This window comes from Rutilus rutilus (assembly GCF_951802725.1).
Source record: "Rutilus rutilus genome assembly, chromosome: 16".
Taxonomy (NCBI): domain Eukaryota; kingdom Metazoa; phylum Chordata; class Actinopteri; order Cypriniformes; family Leuciscidae; genus Rutilus; species Rutilus rutilus.
Genome location: NC_140224.1, coordinates 6,139,042 through 6,165,920, shown reverse-complemented (window position 1 = coordinate 6,165,920; position 26,879 = coordinate 6,139,042). Strand labels below are relative to the sequence as shown.

Here is a 26,879-nt window from a genome sequence, read left to right as displayed (position 1 = left end):
CCTGACTAGAACCCCATAGAAATTATCTGGTGGGATTTGAAGAAGGCGTTTGCAGCACACAAACCCAAGAATATTACTGAACTGGATATACTTTGCTCATGAGGAATGGGCTAAGATTCCTCAGAAACACTGCCAGAAGCATATACATATATATTATTGATTTCATTTTTAATATATATTCTCAATGTATACGTTATATATTATATGAATATTACTACACCACCATCTCAAATCGATTTTTCAATCACTGCAATTCATTATGTTCCTACAGTGTTTGAGTTAAACAACTAAACATCAAGTCAGGAATCTTGGTGTAACACTAGAGTCAGACCTTAGTTTCAGTAGTCATGTCAAAGCAATAACTAAATCAGCATACTTTCATCTGAAAAATATTTAAAGAATTATATGCTTTGTTTCCAGACAAGACCTAGAGAAACTTGTGCATGCTTTCATCACCAGCAGGGTGGATTATTGTAATGGACTCCTCACTGGCCTTCCCAAAAAGACCATAAGACAGTTGCAGCTCATACAGAACGCTGCCGCCAGGATTCTGAGCAGAACCAGAAAATATGAACATATCACACCAGTCCTCAGGTCTTTACACTGGCTCCCAGTTAGATTTAGGATTGATTTTAAAGTATTATTACTGGTATATAAATCACTCAATGGCCTAGGACCTCAATACATTGCAGATATGCTCACTGAATATAAACCTAACAGATCACTCAGAGGATCATATCAGCTAGAAATACCAAGGGTTCACTCTAAGCATGGCGAGTCGACTTTTAGCTATTATGCCAGCCGCAGCTGGAACCAGCTTCCAGAGGAGATCAGATGTGCTCCTACTGTAGTCACATTCAAATCCAGACTCAAAACACATCTGTTTAACTATGCATTTACTGAATGAGCACTGTGCCAATGTTCGTCCGGCTGTTTGTACTGTACTGTATTTTATTTTTCTAAACTGTTTTAATTATTCTTAATTCTTTTTATTATTTTAATTTCTTCTATGTAAAGCACTTTGAATTGCCATTGTGTATGAAATGTGCTATAGAAATAAACTTGCCTTGCCTTGCCTTGCCTTGCCTTACTCTGAAGCATGCAGTACAGTACTTGGATTTGAAAGGCTGCTTAGTTGAAATATGTTTCCCAGTTGTTTCTATGTGAGACCAAATATTCACTATAGGGTTCAAATCATGAGCCTGATGGACTCGTTCTCGAGCCACTTCTTGGTTTGTTCCATTTTGCAATATCCTCCCATATTCCAAAGCATATAAAAAAATGAAACAGTGAAGCAGCTCACCAATACCAGCAGCTAAAAGGCTGCCCACACAATGACACCTCTTCATCTATGCTTCACTAGATGCATTTATTATTAAATTTCTCAGCATATTTTCGAAGACACCTCTCTGGAGCACTGCCATGAAACTCTGTTTCATTGTGATTCATCACTCCACACAGAACTTCCCATAATCTGGCAAAACTTCATTCTGTCTTTGATGTTTTTCTGAGACAGCAATGGCTTTTTAAGTAGTGTATTTGCTTAAATTTTGTTAACTTCCTGACCAGTAATTTGTGGTAAAGACAATTAAAAGCTTAATGTTTAGCCATTTTGACCTAGGACCAATTTTTTTTGGGGGGGGGCATGAGTGTACATATGCTCTCAAACTCTAGTGCTTAAAGTTTTAAAGACTGTGTATTTACAAGTGGGAAGAGACGGATGTCTCTTTTCTGACTTAGAGGTTGTCTGAAGCGTGTCTTATGACATTCAAATATGACAGCAGCAAAAATGTGGATCCTTTGAAGTCAGCGGTTGTCCCTCAAATGGCAGACAATCCGACGCTTAGCAGACACAGAGAGAGGAGCAGAGGGAGGGGAATAGCACCACCTCACTCCTTCCTTCTCTTCTTCCGCCCAGGGCCCGGCAACAAGCTTTCAAATATGACAAGCTCAACACCCATGGACACTCCGTCACAAAGCTGCCTAAGGTCACAGGAGACACCTTTATCATTGTGATTTATTTTCATTGTCCTGCTTTACTCGTTGAAAGAACATTTTAGCATTATGGTGCACATGTTCTCCAGCATAAAAACCACCTTTGGTAAATTGAATAGAATGGTTAATTTGATCTTTCAGTTTGTGTGTTCCCATCCCTTGGTATATGTCAACATCGTCAGATGCAACAAACACATATGCTCTCATGTCAAATATCCCTTATAAATATTGACAAAATTAGCACTCAGCTTTGAGAATGAATTGAAAATAGAAGGCGGTTTGAAACCGTCAGCTCCATCTATTAAAGAAGTTCTGACAGTGATATGCAAATTAATCATATTTTGCATATCACATCATAGTCATTTGTTGGTCATTTTTCTGCCCTAGTGGGAAAAAAAATTTAATGTTGAAATACATTTATTTTATGCTAAGTATAAATACATGTACATATTATGTACTTAATATAAATATCCTGCAATTGTACTTTTAGTATACTAAATTGATATACTTATAGTCCGCTTTTGTATTTGATGCACTTTAGTTGTCCAGAAATAATGCTGAGGTCCAACTAAAGATAAGTATATTTGATTGTGCTAAAACGGATACTTTGGGTGCACTTAAAGACTTATTTTATACAGAGATCATACAATCCTTACTAATAGTGATATTAAAACATGTTTTAGGCTTGTTATTAAGAAATGTGCATTGTGCAATAAAGTTTAATTATAATATTCAGTCAGTAAGCCTCAAGCATTATGTCAGTAAATATGTTAATAGATTTGTAGTAGGCCTATGTTATGAAATAAATGTATTTTAAATACATTTTGGTATAGGTTTTTTTCACTAAGGTGGTGTTATAGATATTATTGGCAATCTAAAAAACCCAAATAATTACTTTACATTATGGTTGTGGGACCTTCGGAATAGGGACTAATTTACATATTACCTGATTTTAAAATGTTTTATAAATTTCTGATGGTGTTAAAAATATAAAATTGCTTTAAAATTGTATTCCTTCCTTCTGTCAGGACGTAGGTTTATTTTAAAAATGGGTATTTTTATTTGTATTTAGTTCATATTGTATATATATATAAAATGTATTAAAGTTGTCAATCGATTTCAGTTTTTAATTAACTGATGGAATTTAATCACTTTTCAAGTCAATGTTAGATGAAAAAAAAAAACAATAATAAATGAAGAAAATGTACATTAGTGTAGCAGACGAGTAAATTACTAAATAAACATTACAAAATGTATCTTATAAAATCAGTATTTTGTTTGTATTATTTCAGGATTATTGAGTATAATTGTCCTAAAGTCAACAGCAGTCCATTTTACTATCATGTCTGTCAACCTGTCACACAATGGTGCTTTTCATAAAAAAGGATTTTAAAATAATAATAAAATAATCATAACAGATGCTTAAAAAATACATCTGTAAAAACATGAAAGTGATACTTTCAGTACTTCCAAATGCAGGTAGGTAAATTCCTTAATGAAGTTATTTATAAAACATTTTTTATTATTTATGTTATTAAGCTCTTAGAAGAAAAGGGTCTTAAAGGGTTCAGTCAGACACTTCCCGTCATGACATTATTTTATAGATTTAGTTTTAATTCATTTTTAATTTTAATTTAATTTTATAAATTAAACAGCTCGTAACCACTTTATCACTGGGGGGGAAATGAAATAACCTGTTAAACATGAAAGTATTATGCAATCATTTAAGATATGTCTCCTTATACAAAACCTTTTTGCCATAAAGGGTTCTTTAAAATTGAGTCAAGAACCCTAGGGTTCTACATTAAACCCTTTTGATTTTAAACATACAGTAGTGATTTATGCCTTGGTTGACAGTTGGGTTTAGAAGTAATGAGTGATAATATAATATAATAACTGTAATAAAATTAAGTACATTCTAGTGATCATCTCTGATTAATTAAAAAGTGAAAATGTTGCTATTTTCAAAACTGGAACAGATATGTTGTCCCATATCTCAGAGATCTGATAAGCTGTCCACATCCAGGCTTCTGTGTTATTAATCAGGCAGCAGGGACAGCCCTGGCGCTGCGAGTGCCATTGTGTGCCATTGTAGGTCACAATGGAACTTAACACTTGACAGGGCCGAGGGACTTCTTGTCAGGAGCTGAACTTGATCCTGGTGGTTTGTTTCTATTGAGGAGAAAGGGAGAGAGGGATTCGACCTTGGGGCAGGCGCTTTCTCAATATTTGATTCGTGGGAGTGAAAGGATGGAAAAATCATATTCGTCGATTAGGTGGCAAGAGCACTTCGAGGTGTCTAAAGTATCAGTCGGTCATAGAGAGGCGTTCGTTGTTGAAACTCAAATAAGTGAGAATGTCTTTCTCAAGTTTCCCGTGCAGGAAGTGCTCTTGTTTTGCTTAGACAGATGTCAGGTCTGCTGAAGCTGTCCGTACAGATGGACTAAACCGAGATGGTTAATCATAATGCTCGGCGGATGCTATGGGCATAGCAGACCACAATACCACCGGCTAGGGGAGGTCACGTTACTGACGGGATAGGTAACCTCAGAAGGATAATCCCTGGACCTGGTAAACCGGTCTTTAGAAATTCCCTGTGTATACCTGGAAACCTCAGGCCTTGTCGCCATTGTCAGTTGATTGGATGTGCATGTGTTCTGCTCCACTCCCTTGGGATAAACCTTCAACTGTAGGCTGGACCGTTTCTCCTCCCGTCTGCCATCCTCATGTCCTTCATTCTGCAATGGACAGCATGCTGGTTCAAATAGAGCCTCTTAAAAGGATAGTTCACCTAAAAATTCTGTCATCATACTCATGTCGTTCCAAACCTGTATGACTTTCTTTCAACCCGGGCTCAGTGGAAAAATGTGCCTGTGGCGACATTTCTGAAAAATGATATTACGTTGCTTCTTGCAGTATTTGTGACACTCTCAAAGTGAAATGTCCAGTGAGTGGTGCTAAAAATGTGTTCGGTTTTAAAACAGGTTAACGTGAATCTGACGATGTTTTAACATGTTGATTGTTGTACTGTACATATTACGGCAGTTCAGAAGTTAAATGTCCAGTGTGAGATGCTAAAAATGTGTTTGAAAATAACGTAGCATCTACACTAAATACCTGATAGTGTTGACAAAAGCAAGCACGAGATAAAAACACACTTGCTGAAGCACTCATGTCAATTTAGATTGCTTCTACTTAGATTGCTTAGATTGCTAAGACTTTGAGCTCTTTATCATGACTCGTTTTTCACAAGTGCAATTTTGTACCAGGTGAGCTACCGAACAAGTTTTCTACATCAGAAAAGCCATGCATATAGAACTGCTAATGTGATGCAAACGTCAAAACGTATTAGATTACAAATCATGCACTGTGGTAAAAGTGTTTTGAGGTCACAGCATAGTATTGTACAATAAACTGCACAAAAAAAGTCTTGGTTAATCGATAATCCCTCTCTGTAATGATCATTTTTGTGAAAGGGAATAAAAGTTGTTGGTGTTTTACTGCCACTAGTGTTCATTTCAGCTGGAAACCAACCCGATCTCATGGCAATTCAAATGTATTTTACGAGGTGGCTATTTCGTACGAATTCGTACAACCTCACTCATATGAACGATTTTTGCTCAATCGAATTCATACGAATTACCTACCCCTGACACCACCCCTAAACCTACCCGTCACTGGGGTTTAGACAAATCAAATTCGTACGAGTGAGGTCGCACGAATTCGGACGAATTAGCCACCTCGTAAAATACGTACGAATTGGTAGTGAGATAGCGTTGTGGAAACTGCTGTTAGATCAGCACATCCCACAGATGTTCAACTGGATTGAGATCTGGGGGATTTTGAGGCCAGGGAAACACCTTGAACTCTTCATCATGTTCCTCAAACCACTCCTGAACAATGTGTGCAGTGTGGCAGTGTGTCCTGCTGAAATGTCAAATTTACGTCCACACGAATGACCGGATCCAGGGTTTCCAGCAGAACATGCTCATAGCATCACACTCCCTCCACCGGCTGGTCATCGTCCCACAGTGCATCATGGTGCCATCACTTCCCCGGGTAAATGGAGCACACGTCCACGACCGTCAACGTAATGGAAAAGAAAACGGGACTTAGACCAGGCGAACTTCTTCCACTGCTCCATGGTCAATTATTATTGGACCTCAAGGAACATATATGTACCTTTTTGAGGGTCAAAAAGCATTAAAAGGTACATATATGTACCGTTTCTTTTAAAGGTTAAGGTACAACCCTTGAGGGTACAGCCCCAGTGACAAGCCATTGTACCCCTAAAGGTACAGTTATGTACTTTATTTTCTGAGAGTGTATGATACTCACGTGCTCATTGTAGGTGCTTTTGACGGTAGACGAGGATCATCTTAGGCACTTTGATTGGTCTGCGCTCCATACGCAACTTGTGCCACAGTAGACGGGATAGCCCTCGTTGCCCTTGGGTGCTCAACACCGTCGCCGGTTTGTGGCATGTTCCTCCTCGGACCACTGTTGGTAAATTCTCACCAATGCAACACACAAGCGTTTCTGTTTCATGGATACTCCGACCCATTGCCTTGCCATAACAATTCGGTCTTTGTCAAAGTGGCTCAGATCTTTATATATAAAATGAATCTGGGTCATGTGATATAGCTAGTAGCTCTCACAGTGCTCTGTGGAGTTTTGTTTCAGTGTAAACTCTGAAAGGCCACCTCTCGTCTCAGTACGTACCACAAAATTCCTGCCGCCCTGTTTACAGTGACCTCAGCTGAACTGTGCCCATCTCCACCAGCTGCACCAAAGCGTCCCAGATGCGTCTCCTAGACACCCCCCTGTCGCCGCAACGCCCCCATCACCGCTGATCTGAGCTCATTTCTGAGCACTTCTCTTTTTTGTGGTCCATGGTGACATTTACAGTGGAAAAAGCCCAAACCTCCTCCCCAGTGTTGTCTCGTCCTCTGGAATGTGTCTTTTGCTCTGCTTGAGTGTCAGAAAACAGCTCAATGGTGCTCCTGCACTCGCTCCAATGCAGTTTTCCTGCCGGCCAGATGTGAATGTTTAGCATGTTGAATAAATTGGGTCTGTCATATCTCATTCTGCTTCTTTTTTCTTTTCTTTTCTCCCCATTATTTCTCTTCGTCTGTCCTTCAATTTGCACTGCTGTGTAATTTGATAATGAAATAAAGTTTGAGTAGGATTTAATTTGTTTTGTAGCTATTAAAAAGCTTATATATATATATATATATATATATATATTATTTTATTTTTTTTACTGTCAAATAGCAGTCAAATGCGAACTATTTTACACCTGGTTCCCTGTTTCATCAAATTTCGGAAACTGTGGTCGCACACATAGACAGTCATTTAACAATTGGTCAAGTCATTCGTGCTGAGAGATTCTAGCGCCTTCCCTCACATTTCTGTCTGGCAGCAATTACTCTGGTGATGAATTCAGAGCCCAAGCCAAAAACCAGACACACACACTCATTCACAATTCCCACAAAAAGCAAGAGAGACTACTTTTCAATACCTGAAAGATGTCCTTCTTTGTCCACTTCTGCAGGTGTCCAGTGATTTTTCCTCACTTGAATGAATAAAATGAAAATATGCAATTAATGAGCTTGATATAACTATTAAAATGTTTCATTGCAGTAATACAATGTATCAGGATATTCTTTGACTTTACCGTATTACTGTTTTATTAATTTTTTTACTGTAACACAATATTACCGTTTTACTGTATTTTTGATCAAATAAATGCAGCCTTGGTGAGCAGAAGAGACTTCTTTCAAAAACATCTTTAAAAAAAATAACATAATTATTCTAAACTTTTGACTGGTAGTGTATATAAACATATAGCACAGTTTTAGGTTACCAGAATTTATATATATATATACCAAAACCAAATTACTTTAAAGCTTTTTTATAGAATTTAGAAAATTATCTAACTTAAAATTCACTTCAGGAAGTTTGAAAGTAACAAAATTACGGACCATAAATCCCTAAATAGAATTTTCAGTGTCACTAATCATAAGTATCATAACTCTTGAATTTTATATGTAGGTCATATGGTTATGGTTAATCAGTGATGAAAATACTATTTGGATTAGACAGACTTTAACTGGTCAACAACACCACTGCTATTGTTTTCTTCCCTCTGCGCATCTCTTTTAGCTTCTATGTCACAAAGGTATTAGACATGTTTTATAATTATACTTCAGATTCTTCTCTGTCATCGTCTCACTGTCATTTAATCCGTTTTGAGTCAGAGTCTTCTGCGTATCGGTCAGTTATGTTTGTGTGAGGAGAGGCAGCAGGCATTCCTTTGATGATTTGAGATCATTCTCTTTTTCTACTGAAACTGCTTATTTTGCACAACTTTTAAACAATTTCTAGATCAGTAATCTTCAAGATCTCCTTGCAAACCCCATGCCAAGGTTCCTGCCAACATACAAATGCCCGCATGACCTTTATGATGAATCGGCGAGGTGCTGTGGAGTTTAAGCTGTCTACGCAAGAGGAATGAGACCTGAGGGTGGACCACAGAAAGTCCCATGTCTTCCAGTGGCCCGGAGCACAGATTAACAGTCTTTATTCTACAAAGCGTACCTACCTCTTCCTCTGACCCGTAACCCCCTCTGGCCAAAACATGAGTGGAAAAAGACAAATCCTGTTGTAAACACTGCTGTTTGCAAGAGCCAAGCACGTACACTACCGGTCAGATGTTAGTGAAATAATTGAAAGAATTCTTTTATGCTCACCAAGGCTTTATTTGTTTGATGAAAAACAGTAATATTGTGAAATATTACAATTTAAAGAAGTGTTTTCTATGTGAATATATATTTTTAAATGTCATTTATTCAGTCTTCAGCGTCACATGATCCTTCAGAAATCATTCTAATATGATGATTAGCTGAAACATTTCTTATTATTATCAATGATGAAAACAGCGTTTGCTGCTTAATATTTTTGTGGAAAACGTGAATTTTTTTTTACATGATTCTTTGATGAATAGAAAGTGCAAAAGAACAGCATTTATTTGAAATAGTTATATTTTGTAACATTATACAGTACACTTCTTGAATGTCACTTTTGAACAGTTAAATGTGTCTTTGTTGAGTAAAAGTAAAAGTAGTCGTTGTTGTTGATGTTTTTTTAAATCTTACTCCAAACTTATGAATGGTATACCGTATCATGGACTCCATTATCACGGTTTTCGACATTGATATTGATAAGAAATGTTTCTTAAGCAGTAAATCAGCATATTACAATGATTTCTGAAGGATCATGTGACACTGAAGACTGGAAAATTACAATAAATTACATTTTAAAACATATTAGTATAGAAAACAGTTGCTTTAAGTTCTAATAATATTTCACAATATGTTTTTACTGTATTTTTGATCGAATAAATTTGGTGAGCAGAAGACAAAAATAAAAAGTCAGAATTATTCCAAACTTTTGACAAGTGTAGCCTATAGCAACTGGAAATTTTGAAGCAACAGTTCAAATTGAATTGCATAAGAAAGAAAATATAGTAAACATTCTAATAAATAGTGACAAATTTACTAAATCATTTCTAAAAATCACAGAGCAATCTTTCCGCCAGTGATAGAACAATGTTGATGTGACGTACCGGTTTTGCAACACACTTGTGAAAACTGGTGGAACGATGGATGACGCACGACTGATGTGAGTGAAAAGGAACGCACTGGACAATGATTGACTTAACTGGACTTTAGCACGGTCCAAGATGCACACACACAGACACACTCACACATGTAGGAACGTTTTGGTTCTTTTCTCGTGTCTCACACACGCACATTCAGGGCAGCAGACGCCAGGCAGTCTGGGCCACGTTCTGCTGTATTGTTATTAACGTTCGGTCTCGTGTGTATTAAGGCACGGTGAGGACACATCCCTGCACTATGACTCCAGGGCTCCGCTTTGTTCTTCTCCGTAACACAGGCATAATTATAGCCTTAAAGAGCCTATACCTTTCCTTCTCACCCGCTCCACTCTATCTCTCCCACACCCCAGACCATAACAACAGGTTTCCACAGGGATCTGCTCTGCTCCGACTACAACTTTGCTCTCAAGTTCACTCATACATGTTATTTGCAAAATCACAATTTGCTAAATCATCAAGGACACCATTTTCATACAGATTGGGTTGGTTGTCTAAATGATGCCAGTTTCATTTATTTTTAACTTATGCTAATGACTATATATAAATTATATTAAATAAATCATTTATAAGATCAAAAAATACAGTAAAAACAGTAATATTGTTAAATATTATTACAATTTAAAAGAACTGTTTTCTATTTGAAAATATTTTTAAAATAATAATTTATTCCTGTGATGCGAGGCTGAATTTCATGAATATCAGCTGATTTGCTGCTCAGTTATTAATAATGGTTCTTATCATTATCAGTGTTGAAAACTCCTGATACATTTTTGTGGAAATCATACATTTTTGCAGGATTCTTTGATTAATAGATATTTTTATTAAATGTGTTTAATGTCACTTTTGATTCATTTATTGCACCTTTTTTTTTTTTATAACTAATGTTATCACAGTTTCCACTAAAAATATGAAGCAGAACAACTGTTTTGAACATTGATAATAATAAGAGATGTTTCTTGAGCTGCAAATCATCATATTAGAATGATTTCTGAAGGATCATGTGACACTGAACACTGGAGTAATTCAGCTTTACATCACAGAAATAAATTACATTTTACAATATATTCAAATAGAAAACAATTCTTTTAAATTCTAATAATATTTCACAATATTGCTGTTTTACTGTACTTTTGATCAAATAAATGTAGCCTTTTTCAACAACCTTTTAAAAATCCTAATTATTTCAAACTTAGCGTGTATCCCAAAGAATTATTTACTTGCAAGAGAACCGATGAACGTCTTCTCCAAATGAAATTGTCATGTTGCATCCTCACTGTAATTTCTGAGAATGTGGTTTAGCCATGACAATAATTTGTGGGTATGTTTTGGTCCACTGGGCTTGAAGACCATGAGCTTCCATGGCTTGGTTCTCAGCCCATTGTGGTCCCCTACGCCCCGGAACACTCGGTTGCAAAGTGAAACATGACCAAAATGAACAAGTGGCACACCAGCACTTCAGCAACATATGGAAGTTGCTTTGCTTTAATGATCATGCTCTGAGACAGATGAAGAGCGAGGTATTACTGCACAGTCAGTTAGTTATGATGGCTGGGATTTTCAGGGTGAGATTCAAATTCACATGTATTGCATTGTGAGATCCTGGGCAATACAGTAATCGACGTCAAAACTGGCTGCTATCTTGACAGGCTTTTCAGTGCAACAGCAAGTTTACAGAATTGATTTGCCTATTTCATCTTGTTTTTGCCTACTTTGCCTGGTGCTTGAATTGCATGCATTTACTGTAAGTTTATGTAAAAGTCATCATTGCTACTGAATTTGGATGGTGTATGTTTTTTCAGGCTTTTTATTTTAATTTAATTTTATATTCACTGCAAATAACACTGTAAATTACTCTGTAATTTCTCAAATATATCTTTGATATGACATTCCCATATTTGGATACTTAAAGTACGACAAAAATCTTCCACTTTTCACTAAAATGTGTGCATTTTGTGCATAAATTTGTTGTAGTAATCACATGTTCTTGTTAAAATATTAATAATCTCTCCAATATAGTCAGACGCACTATTTTCATTTGAATTCAAAGTGGTAAACATTTAAATTCAGAACTGCAAAGAAAATAGGAACCAAAACGTGCTCTAACTCTAGATATGGGTGTGTATGGGTCCAGTAGTGACTGTCACAACAATCCTGATGCTATTTGATATTTCTATTTTTTCTATTCATTTAACACTTAACATGATCACGAGTCAATAAACCAGACAAGAGATTTTCATTTATTTCGATTTTTTTTTATATTGAGACCTAAAGCATCTACTGACACCTCATGTGGTTTTATATTATAGTCATTTTACACCCGTGGTTCATTTAGAATTGGTAACACTGACAGTGTGAGTATTCACCCGTCAATCCTCACTCTCCGCTAAATAACCGGGCTTTAAATAAAATAATAATAATAATAATAATAACCAATATTGATCTTAAAATAATACTGGCAGATTTTGGATTGGAACTGTTGATTGTTGTTAATGTGTGTGCTGTCATGTGCTCAGAAACCGCTTGGATCCTCCCGCGTAAAACATCAACTGCACTGTTTCTTATTGGTCCAAGAAAACGCTAAAGCATCTTTGTAATTGTTTTATTGTTCATTAAATTCGTATTAAAGGATACTGTTATCCTCTTCACCAATAGACATATCCTAATTGAATTTTACTTTTAGATTTTATACTGCTCGCAATTCGTTTCATTTTTAGTCTTTTATAGTCTGATCCTAAAGGTGGATCTGCACTGTATATCATAGTCTATTTTACTTCATTCCGTGGTCATCAAATTAGGTTATGTATTTTCAGCTTTAGAGGGCTGAGTGTGAGAGGTCACGGGATCATATCTTCCTTGGTTAAACACTTCATATTTACAAATCTTTTATCAGTGAATGTATTTTTGCAAAATATCAGCGTTTTGTGATTACACAGTCAGATGAACGATGGGCTCCTCTAGGGATCTTTTCTGCCTTCTTGATGATTTAATTTAATCAGTATATTATTCATTTATTTATTATAATATGCTACATTTAAAACATTTTGTTGTGTCTCTTAAATAACATTTAGCTACCTAGTTCAATGCGTGTTTGAAAATTGAAATTTACCGGAATTGTTCTATTTTCGACTTGTTTCCCAGACATTTAAACTTAAAATCAGGTATAGCCTGAATTCCGGCTACATAGCTACTTTAAATCTTTCCTAAACTCTAATAAAAGCACACAATTTTCAGCTCATTTGATATCTATTTGTTGGCCTGTACAAATTCGCATTTTATATGGAAATAATCGCTGTACTCACTATTGCTATAAGAATCACACAAAATATTTTAGAGAACAATTCAGAGTTTCTCCCTTTTTAGCGATGGAACGTGTGTACTGGAGCAAAACAAAAACTGGACTGGATGAATGGAATGGATTAATATTAGTTTTCTGAATGGAAGTGGTGCTCTGTTCCGGCCCACTGTCACACCGGGCGCAATCCACTAGACAAATGAAAGCAATCACTGTCTGTAGGCTACACAACTTAAGTCAGTGTACACAAATGTTTCCAATAAACATGGAGAGAGATCACATAATCACATATTAAGGTGGCTGAAGCCCCCTTAAAAACAAACTTACATGCATTGATGGAAGTTTTAGCCACATTTCTTTCTTTTTTTCTTTTTATTTGTATTAGTATATATATTTGTATTTGATCCTGGCAAGTTGTCACATAATTGTGTAATATAATATAATACACTATAATATAATATAGCCTAATACTATAATATAATAATTTGGCAGATTTTCATTGTAATAATTGACCCTTACAGTGCATCATGCTCTGCAGTTCGGTAGTGTTGTCACAAATGGCCTGTTTTCTAACTGCGTATTTTCCCTGTCATTTCCAATAACAGTGGAATTTTAACATATCTTTTTTTTTTTATAGCCTACAAATGATTTATTAATAACATTAAGAATGATAATATTATATTTTGATTCTTAATATTATAGAGTGACTAGCCCGGGTCTCGTTGACTGCGAAGTTGCATTGCGTTAAAGAGTTGTTGTTTTTTTCTTCCTAATAATTTCTGTATTCAAGTTCACTTGTCTTCGTGGGTTTTGCAAGATAAAGGTCGTGCTTAATTTGAAGATCATTATGTTGTGACATGATCGATATCGGGGCTCATCACAATTCTATAGCAAATGCTCATCAACTTCATTATAGCTCTCCCCTGGTGTCGCGTGACGCACCAATCAGCGCGCGCTCTCGCGGAGCGCGAGTCAGTCAGAAACACACAGGACCGCGAGCCCGATGTGACTTAAGATATTGCGCGTTTTTGTCATGATTTAAAAAAGATAAAGTCGTATTTCACCTATGAGATTTATTCCAGTGACTTTGGGAAATACGCTTTCGTTTAAAAGTTCGAGGTTATTTTCTCTTGCTCCCGATCTTTTTGTGATGGATCCGGTTCAAGGTCTTTTTCGTGCACAGTGAGCGTTCAATGCAGCACTCGGACCATCATCGGGCTGTATGGACTTGACTGTTAATGATGTCTATGAGTTTCATGTCTGATACGCTGAATAGTTCAGATCCTTCAAAATCGGCATTTTTAGAGTTCGGCCACGGACTTACAACCAACCAGCAGCATTTATCCGGATTTTCTCACAATATTTACCCAGTACATGGATTGCACTCAGGCGGACACCTCCAGCACGATGGTCCCTACTCCACCGCTTCCCATTACAGCCGGCCGCTGGGATACGCCTACCCCGGGCCGGTGAGCGCTTCTGCTCCGGGGGCTTACGTGCCTTACCAGCCAAACAACCACAGCAGTTCTTTAGCTCACACGAGGGCCGAGGACACGAGTGAGTATCCTCTTAAAATCGTCCAAATGTGATGTTTTGACGCTACGTGTTTCTTGAAAGATTCGTGCGTCTGTCGTGGCATTTATAGTCAAGTTCACAACAGCTTTTGCTAATGCACACACACACACACACACACACACACACACACACATACATATATATATATATATATATATATATATATATATATAAAACCATATACAAAATGCAATGCACAGGCTACTTAAACTTTAGGCTATGCATGCATCATTATTAGATTAGGCTAATATCTGTTATGATCCCTAATATATTTTTTTCTGCATTTGTACCAGTAGCTAATTTAATGCACCGTGTATTTTTTAAATAAATACCAGATTTACAAAAAAAAAAAAAAAAAAAAGGCACACAGGTCTAATTAATTTTAAAGACCGGGGGTAAATCAGTTACAAATGGTAAACACAAACGTCTGAGTAACCTACTGCCTATTGGTTCTGACCTTTTATTTTAACGACTTTAATTCAAAAACTGTTTTTCTTTCTTGGGCTTATTTCTTGGAGGATTTGTGTTTTTAAGCTTGGTAAACATCATTTATTTTTTTCTGGAAGGCCTAGAACTTGATTAAAAAACATTAAAAAAAACGAACCATTTCGTAGTTTAGGTATCAGTCTGCATTGTGTAAATTCTTAAAAATACTTTAGACTACTCTTGCAAATTAAGGCACTCGTCATGTGTTCATGATCCAATATCTCCCATTAATTTCGATGATAGCCTAAAAATTGCACATTGTTCACATTTCAGTAGCTTATAACATTAGAGCAATACATACAACATTTGTAGACTAAATCTAAAGTAAATCCATTGTTCAAATATAAGTTATATATATTCATATAAATATATAGGCCTAAATAATATTTTTTAGATGCACCGACGCTCGAAGCGCTGTCGAAATCGATTCCAATTTTGTTATAACCTAAAGCGAAGACGCCTATTTTTTTCAATATTAGCCTAATATGATTGATGCAGTTGTAATTCTTCCAAAGATAACGATGCTATGGCTTGTTTGTTTTGCTCTTAGGTTCAAGTTCAGGCTCGGTAGGCCTGTAAACTTGACTTTAAAACGAGTTTAATTATGGTTTGCCGATCTTAAAAATGATGACCCATTAATGTTCCCTCTAAACACCTGATACATCTCCTGAATGGCTATTGTAAATCAAAAGACAGTTACAGCTATTTACTGTGACATAATTTAAAAAAAATTCTCAAGGTTAAGTAGGGTTAACCTGCTTGTTTGAAGATTTATGAGCATTTAGCCTACTGTGTCATAATGCTGTCGTTTTATTTCGTCTGCATGCCTGAAGACCACGAAAAGCCAGCGGTCATTGAGAATGGTGAGATTCGCCTCAATGGCAAGGGGAAGAAGATCCGCAAACCGCGAACCATTTACTCCAGTGTTCAGCTGCAGGCGCTACACCAGCGCTTCCAGCAGACCCAGTACCTCGCGCTGCCCGAACGCGCAGATTTAGCCGCCAAACTGGGACTCACACAAACACAGGTAAATGTCTGGCATTCTCACTTCTGTTTGAGACTATAGAACTGCAACGTGTTCTTCTTGATTCGGGATTAGGCCTATAGTCCTGATAGGCTAGCCTACTAATTGTAGATTTTCTGTTGAGGAGAGCAGATGGGGAACGATGTTATGGGTCGCATTATATGAGATGTGGATTAGCCTTGTCTATATGGTCTGTTGACGCACCTCATTATGATCGCGTCGGTTTTATAGAATTTGTCACATGGGCGCCGCTCGTGCACTACTGAAAAACAAATCATTTCGGACAAAGAAATGTGAATTTTAGGCCTAGAAGTTTTGGTTTTTCATTGAGTTGCTCAAAAAATAGGCTATTTGAACGGTTAAGCCTCACTGAAAATATAGCAATACCATTGCATTAGAAGCAAAATGTCAAGGCAAGTGGAATTTATGTGAAAGAAATATAGCACTAACCCTTAAAAAATAAAATTGAAACTGACTTACAGCATGTTTATCAGGCATTTTGGGAGACTCAACAACTGAATAGGGAAATAAATGGTGTATCAATATTCCTATGAAATATTAGATATTATTATGAAGATGTTGCCAATTATTACTCCCATTATAACACGTTTCCCCAGGAACACACTGATGTGCAAATTATAGACAGTGTATAGATACATTGTATTGACTATCCATTTAAAGTAAAAAAAATATATCAATAAACGTTATATCTATCATAACATAGCTGAGAATCATCTTTACAAAGTTTGGTTAAAAAAATCCTGAAACCTAAAAATTGATTGGTGAATGCAAAAAATCCCATTGCTTCATTCCATGTATTTTTATTTTTTTAAACACCTGAGTCCATGGTGTCCACTATAATATATGAATAAAATATCTAATGAATATATAATGACATGAAAAAATACTAAATTCGAAAAAAATAAAAAAATAATCTGGGTTTCAGGAGGATGTAGTCCGTGTTTATTAATGTGATGGACTGGGCTTGTTTATGTGAACTTCAGGGGAACTCACTTCATACATCCAATAAAAACACCAGTTATTAAGTCATTTTGAAAGTGAATTTATTCTGTGATAAAGGTCTAGTGTAATTTATCTGCAAATGCCTGTTAGTTTGATATCTTTTAATGCAATGATATTCATTGTTTTTTAAGCGAGGCTGAAGCACTCATGTGCTTTTCAGGCCACTTTAAATCTATCTCAAAGTATTTATGCTGAGGTGAGGCTTTAACTCAGTATCATACTGGATGAACGTTCAAATGAGTCAGTCAATACTGGTTTCTGAGCATTTATTTACTTTGCGTCATGTATATGTAAGTAGGCTGATTTGTTTCTCTTTTGTTAAAGCTAAGTGAGGATTTCGTTTAATCCAGCCTTTACTTTCATTTTTTAGTTAGCGCACTAGCTTTTGTGTTCTCAGTCTTTACAGTATGAGATAATATTTTTCCCAGTACTTAAGCTGTTATCCCAAGCATATTTATTCTTGATTGCTTAAGCCTTATGCTTAATAATACATATCCAACTGTTCGTGAACGAGTGATGGATTCGTCCATCATAACACAGTCATTTCGGGGCCAGTGAATGAGATAAATGAGCCTGAAATTTGCGCGGATGATTTTTAGGAATGGAATTTTCACTAAGCAAAAACCCATTTTAGATATTTCTTGTTATTTACCTATGCAGGATCTTTTGTATACATTCCCTTTGGGATTGATTAATAAGTCGTCTATATGTCTATACTTGTTATGTTGATGTCACACCCATTAATGAGTTCCTGTAGGGTGGTGTTGTGGACAATGATTTATTTTTATAAATCCCTCCTGCTGACACGCACGTATTAACGCATGCATCAGTGTGTGTGTGTGTGTGGAGAAAAATGGAAACCTAACATAAGCCTGGGTGCAGCCATATTGCCCATGGCATACACAGTGTAAGCCTTCCCATTATGCTTGCTCTGTTTTTCATTCACTGCTTGCCTTCTTCGTTTCTTTCCCTCTTCATCTACGTTCCACACTTGCCGCCCTGAGTGTGACAGGTTGCTCCTCGTTTTTGGCCATGGAGAATGAGTTCAGTCTGTCCCACAGCTAAAAGGGTTTCCTGTGTGATTACGCCTCGGTTTCCATCAAAGTGTTCCTGTCATCAGCTGAAGAACGCCTCTCACATCCACCTCAGACGGTGCTTGAATATGCATTGCTTGCAAATCAAACCTACTTTATGTGAATGCTGATGCGAAATGTACCTGCGATATTGGTGGCAACTATCTGAAATCCAGAGCATGGCTGCCAGTTTCCATTTGATCCATAAATGTGATTGAAAGCACATAAACAAGTGCCACACAAGCATATGCTTTTGGCTTTTCCAAGTCCCTCCTTACACATATAACATAGGTCTGGAATCCATCACTTCACTATAAAAGCTGTTTGGCAAACCGGTCTTTGGAAATAAAAAAGAAAATCCTTTTTGCATGTGTTTATTAAATCTGTTGACAGCCAAACTAATAACATTGTGTAAAAACCCATTGCATAGATTTTGATTGTCTGAGGTTATGGAAACTGCGTTAGGTGGGCTCTCTGAGTCAGCCTTAAAGCGTGGCTGGTGTTTTTCGTGCTGAATTCTTCCCAAAGGACAATTTTGGGTCTCGGTCTGCGAGGTGTTTCTAAATTGAGTGCACATTCTGGCAAGGGAACCATAAACTCCTACATCATTAAGGACACGTCTCAAATATTTGTGCACTAATTTGCAGTGAAATGAAGTTAAAGCTATAAGTTATACTGTGGGGGGGTGGGGGGGTGCACATACACTGCCATTCAAAAGTTTGGGATCGGTAAGATTTTTATTGTTTTTAAAAGAACTCTCTTATGCTCACCAATGCTGTATTTGTGTGATTAAAAATACAAAAGAAAACAGTAATATTGTGAAAAAATATTACAATTTAAAATGAAATTGAATGAATTTTCAGCTTCATACTCCAGTCGTCAGTGTCACGTGATCCTTCAGAAATCATTCTGATATGATGATTTGCTGCTCAAGAAATATTTAGTGTCATTATCAATGTTGACAACAGTTGTGGACCATTTTCTTTCATGATTCTTTGATGAATAGAAATTTCAAAAGAACTGCATTTATCTGAGATAGAGAGCTTTTGTAACATTTTACAAAATGGGGGGGGGGGGGGGGGGGGGGGCTGAGAAATAAAATAAATCATTACTTTTATTCAGCAACGATGCATTAAATTGATCAAAAGTTACAGTAAAGACATTTATAATGTTACAAAAGATTTTATTTCAAATAAATGAAAGAGAACTTCATCAAAGAATCCTGAAAATAAAAATTGTCCACAACTGTTTTCAACATTGATAATAATAATGATTTTTTTTTCCGAGCAGCAAATCATCATATTAGAATGATTTCTGAAGGGACACTGAAGACTGGAGTAATGATGCTGAAAATTCAGCTTTGATCACAGGAATAAATTCTATTTTAAAATATATTCAATTGGAAAACATTTATTTTCAATTGTCATAATATTTAACAATATTACTGTTTTTTTTTGTGTGTGTTTTTTTTATCAAATAAATGCAGCCTTGGTGAGCATAAGAGACTTATTTCAAAAACACTTTTGAACGGCAGTATAAATATATATATATATATATATATATATATATACACACCTATAGTAATTAACGCAACTTTCACACACAATTGACTAACAGATAAACTGTGTGCTCCTATTTCAGTGTTGTTAAGTTGAGGATGTTTTCAGCAAGCAGTTTGCGTCGTACACTCAGATTAACAGCATTAAAGAAGGTTATCAAATGTTATCATTCAAATGAAGTGTAAATGCACTTCCTTGAATGAGCGCGGCTTTACAGCGTAACTAATAGATATCACCATATTCCCCCTGTTGATTAATCACAGTTAAGTTGTATTACAAGTTTTTAATATGCTAATGTATCTAATTACATGTACATTTCCAGAACAGAAACATTGGATAAAGCCAGGTTCAAATTTTGTTTTCATGTTTCATTTTGTTGACTTTTTGTTTTAAAGCAAGAAAAATAAAAAACTTTAGAATATAGATAGAAATAAAACTAATGTTTGGTATATGAAAGTGCTAAGTGGAGATTTCTGTCTCAGTGAATGGAAACTGCCTATGCATTGGAATTGAAATCTTCAGACGCAAATAGATAAAGTGTTATAAATTAAACAATTAAATTTGTCTTCTAGTCTTAAAAAAAGAAGACAAGTTATGGTTGCAAGCCTAAAATCTTCAATCTCAGCAGTGCATGATGGTTATGCCTGTAATGTTAAATATCGGTGTGCCTAAATCATCTTCATGCTAAATGAAGTCCAAATATCAAAATCTCCCAAACAAGCTCTCTGGAAGTAATTTCATTTTTACGCTGTGATTGTTGTTGTCAGACACATGCTTCACTGCCTTCATAAAAATGGCAGGGCGGAACAATTGCTGAGCGCGTGTAATGAAACACAGCAGTGTCACTGAGTCCATGCCTGCAAAGACTGTTCAAGTGTGTCAAGAGTGTCAATATCATATAATCAAATACGTTATAAAATAGACCACTGAGGCCTGTGTGGCGTGGCCTCAAAATGTGGCCTCAATTGTTGCATCATCTGAGATGTATTTTAATGGTCATTTTTGTTCCATTCTGTTTTCTGAAGGTAAAAATATGGTTTCAAAACAAGCGCTCCAAATATAAGAAGATAATGAAGCATGGGCCCAGTGGACCTGAAGGGGAGATGCTCCACACCACGTCCTCGTCCTCTCCCTGCTCTCCGGGTCTGTCCCAGCTCTGGGAGGTCTCTATGGCCAACAAAGTGCCATCCATGCACCCAAGCAGCTATATGAACAATTACGGGCACTGGTATCCCTCACACCACCAGGATCCTCTGCCCAGACCTCAGATGATGTGATTGAGCCAGAGAGACTCCTTCGTTCCGTGTGGACACCTGCTTAACCTGTGAAGGTGCTTCCCTTCGCAACTCCATCATGTGTTTTATTGCTTGGTGTGTTTGAAAGGACTGTGTTTTAACTCTATGCAAGCAGATGCCCCTGAAACACATATTCAGTAGCTTTTACAATGTGCTTGAAATAAAGGATTTATGAAAGGATGGATGTGCTGCTATGTTATGAATGATTTACAGACATTTTCAGAATATTGATGTTGAAATTTCGATGTCACCATGGAGGTAATAACGTTTGTTCTTACATTCAAAACGGGCCTGGTACAATATTGTATGGTATGCCATAGCTAATTTTAAAAAATTGATTGAATTGATTTTTGTATTATTATTATTAATAATAACAGTAATAATAAAAAATAAAGTAAAATTAATGTATTTTACATTGCATTATGTATTTTAAATAGTAGCGTTTTGGAATTAATTGCCTAAAATAATAACAACATTATGATCGAAATGAACGAGAGATGCTTGAGATCGAATGAAACAGTTAACTGCATAATTTATCGCAAATCATCATTTGTAAATTCACAGATTCATGTGTTCATGTGCATTTTTCTCGTTGTCCAGCTGTGGGCTGACTGGAGGTTGAGATTTATGAATTATTTATGATCAAGGCAATGACTGTAAGATGAGCTGTTTTATTCGGCTCTGACCAGTTTTTTTATGTCACCTGACGCACATGTTATTTTCTTGGTTCTGTTCTGTGTTATTATACTTGAAATATGAATGGAATTGTGTCTCGCATAGGCCTGTTTGTTGGAAATTTCTGATACAATGTCAGTACGTTAAAAGTTGCACCATAAGATAAATATTTCAGGTAAATAGGTCCGAGTTTTATTTTATTTTAAATAAAATGTATACATTTTTGCATAAATAAATTGCGTAAACAGAAAAATGAGCTAACAACAGAAAAATGAATAGTGAATAATAGGCCTACCAGTTACAATCAGATATCCGTGTTTCCATTCAAATAGACTATATTATTTAGTCAGAATCGTGGAAATAAAATGTGGTCCATGTGATGATAAATACGCGATCTTTTGGCTATAGCCTATCGAATTTTAAGTGCAAGATGTTTCGCATCAAATCAGCACACCTCTGCTTTTCCACATCTTATATGTTCCTCCTTTCTTTATAATGTAATGTTAAAATAATGCAATGTACTGATTGAGTGGATGTCGTGATGTCAGCATGATAAATTGCTACAACATTCAATCACGTGCTGGATGGAAATTAGATGCACTTATATGGACATTTCAGTACTTAAACTAAACACAGTGAACAATGTTTGAGTTCAATTAAAACAGCCCACGTTACGTTGATGTACATTTAATGTGATTCACAATGATTTATTGCGTGCTCATTTCGTATCGATGTATTTTGACACAGAAAAACGCAACGCGACTTTTTGTTTCAGGATAGGCTACATAAAAATGCTAAGGTTGTTAGGGTTTCAATAAAGTACAGTCCATCAATATTAAAAGCAATCTACTACCAGGATACACCTTTCGTATCTGTATTATTGAACACGTTGTTCTTGTAAGTCTAAATACAGGTTTTCAGGCCCTCTAAAGCACAATTAAAAGCTAGTTAAATCGTTTTTTAGCGTAGCGATTATTAAACCGGGTTGTGTTTTTCTCTGATCCACTGTAATAAGATGCCCACCTGGAGGAATGCGGGGTCCACTTGACCTGACTTTGACCCAGCTCATTCAACAGGGTCTTGTCTAAACAGCCTTGTTTAAACAGGCATATTACAAAGCATCTCTGTCATTTCAAGATCTTTAGACGCAGTTCAGCACGCGGTGGTGCTCTTTCAGCATGAAATAACTGCAATAATGTAAATTAAATTGCTGAGTGGATATGTTATTATATGCAGTATTATAATATAAAATAATGCCTGCCACATGCAAATAACAGAAGTTTGAAATAAACAATAAATAAACCTTTTCCAGCATGAAACCCTTAATATCAAGTACAATAACCGGCCTATACACATTTATGAGCTTCTGCAACATATGTGGGAGATTTCCATGCAACCAGTCCCACAGTCTGTTATTTCCTAAACTGTGCTCATCTCAGCGAAACAAGAAACCTAGCGCAGTCACTTACCTCCTCTCTCTCTGGACAGGTAGCAAACCACACTGAGAAACTTCTCTACGTGGAAACCATCTCTCTGCACTTAATGTTCCTAAAATTATGGAATGATTTTATCGTGCCCCTCTTTATATACTCCCATCCCTGAGTTTGATTTGTGGAGTTTATGTTGCTCTGTTCAGATGACAGTCATGGGAAGAGAAGACAAGTGTTTTTTGAATGAAGTAGCTTGCGCTCTCACAAGGGAAATTATGGGCAATTTTACATCTCGAGATTAGAATAATGGGTGCTCGAGTCGGACGGGCAGAGAAAAGGGGCTTTCAAACAGGGCAATTACGTGGGAAGCTGATTTGGGAGAGCTCTAAAGGGTGATGGGAGTAAAAGGGGATGAGATGGACTGATAGAAGTTTAAGAGATTTCCAGCACTCTGAGGTGCCTGACGAGTTTTAACAGAGTGGCGCATCGAAACGCATCTAATTCCGAACGGATTCAGAGGCCTGGAGGAGATTTGAAGGACGAGGATGAAAGCGGTTCCCGAAATCGTCCCCGGTTTCTGGGGTGAGAGAGAGTTCAGTGGTTCACAGCTGTCAAGAAAACCTCTCTCATTTGATGGTATTTACATTTGGAGCAGAACGATGCTGCTGAGTGATGCCTGCGGACTCGAGCTTTGAGCGGGTGTCAGGCAGCTGCCCTCTGTCTTTACATGGCAACATATGCATGTCCCAACCGCAGCTGACCTCCTGTTCAACCACCCCAGAGGCCTCCGGTGCCATTTTTTGGATACGGTTTCTCGTCAAACACGTAAAGATTGGCCCTGCCTATCTTTATTTAGGTGTAGCGCTGCATTGAATCTTAGTATCATGTTCAAGTTCAACAGTTCAGGCACGGACGGAGCGCACAGGGCCGTCGAGGTGACCATGTCAGCCCACACACCCAGCTTTTGGGTTTCTCTGAGTGAGCGATGTGTCCCAAGACGACGCCATCTAGATCATAGCCTGTAATTGAAGGGCCACACACCACGAACAAGCCCAACGGAAAACAGATATGTTACATACGGCCCAACTTCAACTGCAAATATTGTATCAAACAGATAGCAGCCGTTTCTTTAGGACCCTATGGCATAACTACCTCAGATGAAAGTGGTAAACACATTAGAGGGGATAAAATGTCTTAGGGTTTGAGCTATGGCCATTGTACACAGATGACGGGATTATCATGTTTTAAAGGGAACTAAGTGGCCTGACAGGTTTTAGGTGTGAATATGACTCTTTCTTCTCTATTGGAGGTAGAATAGTAACCCAATCACATGCTACATTGAGGCGGGTATTATAAGATCTACATGACTAATTCCACAGCTATGAAATGCCCAGAAATGACTCACAGTTGACCAACCAACCAGCCAACCATCGTAATTAACTGAATTAACTATCATGACATTCATCTAACTGCTGTGGCCGCTCACGTTTTTTTGTTTTGCTTTTGTTTTTGTTCTGTCAGCATCCACATCCAATCCACCTATGCTTTGAATTTCATAGCAGTATTTTTGGGCAAGATTTGCAGCCCAGATGGACTGTTTCTGCTTCTTATACTTAAGCTACAACTGTTGCTGTTAAACTGAGTGGATATTTCTATGTGAAACATTTCATACTGGAGTTATTTTAGTAACTATTTGGCTTGTCCCAATATTTTGTTCTAAAGCAATACCATTTGCCATGATGTGAGTGGTCACATGCATATTGTCCATTTACATATTCAAATTCCCTGGAGAATGGTTTGGAGAATGGAGAATGTTTAATAACCAACCATAAACACGAAAAAAAAAAAAAAAAAAAAAACGATAGGCCTACCATAAAAACAGATTAAAGAAGAAAAGACATTCCCACTGATGAATAAATTAATATCAGAGAATAGGCCTATTTCAATATTGAATGTTGGTCTGTTTAGGACTCCAGCAGAGCTTCAGCATTAGCGGTTAGGCTTATGATTTGTGCATAAAACGAAACCAGATTATTTAATGCGGTTCTTTGATTCAAATTATGGTTTTGCGTCATTTCAAACGTGAGTTCAGTATGTTCTCTGTTTTGCACATGAAACAATGCGTCGAGATTTTTTTATAATTGTTCCATCACATATTTAGGAGACCGTCCCTTTTTACCAGACTAGAAAAGCACAGGGTGTTCAGACAACACCTAACAATTACAATTTATTTGAAGTTTTTTTTGTTGTTGTTTTTTATGATAATGAATTGACATTAAAGCACAGTGAATGACGAATGAATCATGCTTCCCATGAAATTAATTATGCGCATAAGAAATACAGGAAAGGCGTCTTTGTAGTTTCGATCTTCGAACTTTTAGTCAAATTGTAACACTTTATAATATCTTTAAAACATTAGCAAACATTATTGAATTATGGTTAACAGTTCATTAATGTAGGCTACATTACAATAGCCTAGAATTGTCTTAAAACCTTGCTTCCTGCATTTTCATTTTTAGGCTATTCGTAAATGAATTTAGGCCTGCATGCATGAACTGATATGATTTGATCATGTTTGTTTTGAATTTGAAAGTTACTATAAAGTGTTACACAAAACTTTTATGGTCAGTTATGAGTTCATTTTAAAGCGCGCAAAATGACCATTGTCTATTTTTACGTTTTAATTATATTATTAGGCTACATCTGATTTTTGACACGCGAAAAGTTTCTATCAAAGCCTTATGACGGATACTATTTTTTTCACACCTAATTTCTCCGTGGTGTTTTGGCAACTGACCGATATCTGTCCAATTTCCTTGAATAAACATCAACAACACATGTTTTCAGTAGGACTTACAGGAATTAAATTCTTCCAGAAAACATCCTTCCAGGTGTGTTAATGAATTTACCTCAGAGCGGCACGTCATCGTCAACCGCTAAATTCGCGCTTGTCGTGTATCAATATCACAACTGTTCAGTGTTTTCAACCATATAGCCTAATGTTTAATGTTTATTTTATGTTTCTGATATTTAAATACACATAGTAGGCTACTAGCAAAAAATGATAATGTCTATGGAAGCGGCAGTAGGCTAATAATCCTTAGGCATATCATTTGACGATGTGTTTATTGAAATCACATAGGCTACACAAAGTTTCATTCTTTTCCCAGTTCACCTGAAACCTTACTTTCATGTCTTTTGAGAGAAGTGGCTGAAATTCACTTGTTGTAAATCCGACAACTCTGATTCTGAATTGCAGCGGCGCCCGTCGCCTGTTATAGATCATCTATATTATAAAGTTGTTAAAACGACAATAGCCTATAACCTATACATTTTCTCCCCAGAGGCAAATGCGTAAAATAAACTAAATATATGGACGCATGCTATTGCTTTGCTTAGCACGTGGATCTTTGAGTAGATCAAATTCATAAAATAGGCTATTAAAGTTTTATATTTCCATATATAGGCTATATTAAAAAAAATCAATTAGGTTTGAATGTAGCCTACATGAACTGCGAATCTGGCTTATATTTATAGGCTAAGACTATAAATATAGCACACACACACACACCTTAACTTTTTCTCATGACTATGGATGACACTAAATCTCATCTTAGTACTTTTGATGAATGGATGCGCTATTTTTAATTATTATAATTTCACATTTTGTTCTATAGCCTAAAAAATAAATTAGCAAATGTTTCTATTTATTTCCTATAATTGGCTGATGTATCATCATCCTGCACATGCTAAGCCTATATCTAAATATGT

The 26,879-nt window shown here is 36.5% G+C and overlaps 1 protein-coding gene across 1 annotated transcript; it reads left to right on the top strand.

Annotated features, from left to right (window-relative positions):
• The first annotated feature begins 13,887 nt into the window (after positions 1–13,887).
• On the top strand, positions 13,888–21,186 carry dlx4b (distal-less homeobox 4b). The gene is made up of 3 exons (XM_084434750.1): positions 13,888–14,525; positions 15,863–16,056; positions 20,734–21,186. The coding sequence occupies exons 1-3, from the start codon at positions 14,207–14,209 to the stop codon at positions 20,983–20,985; spliced, it is 765 nt and encodes a 254-aa protein (XP_084290876.1). The 5' UTR covers positions 13,888–14,206; the 3' UTR covers positions 20,986–21,186.
• Positions 21,187–26,879: the final 5,693 nt, after the last annotated feature.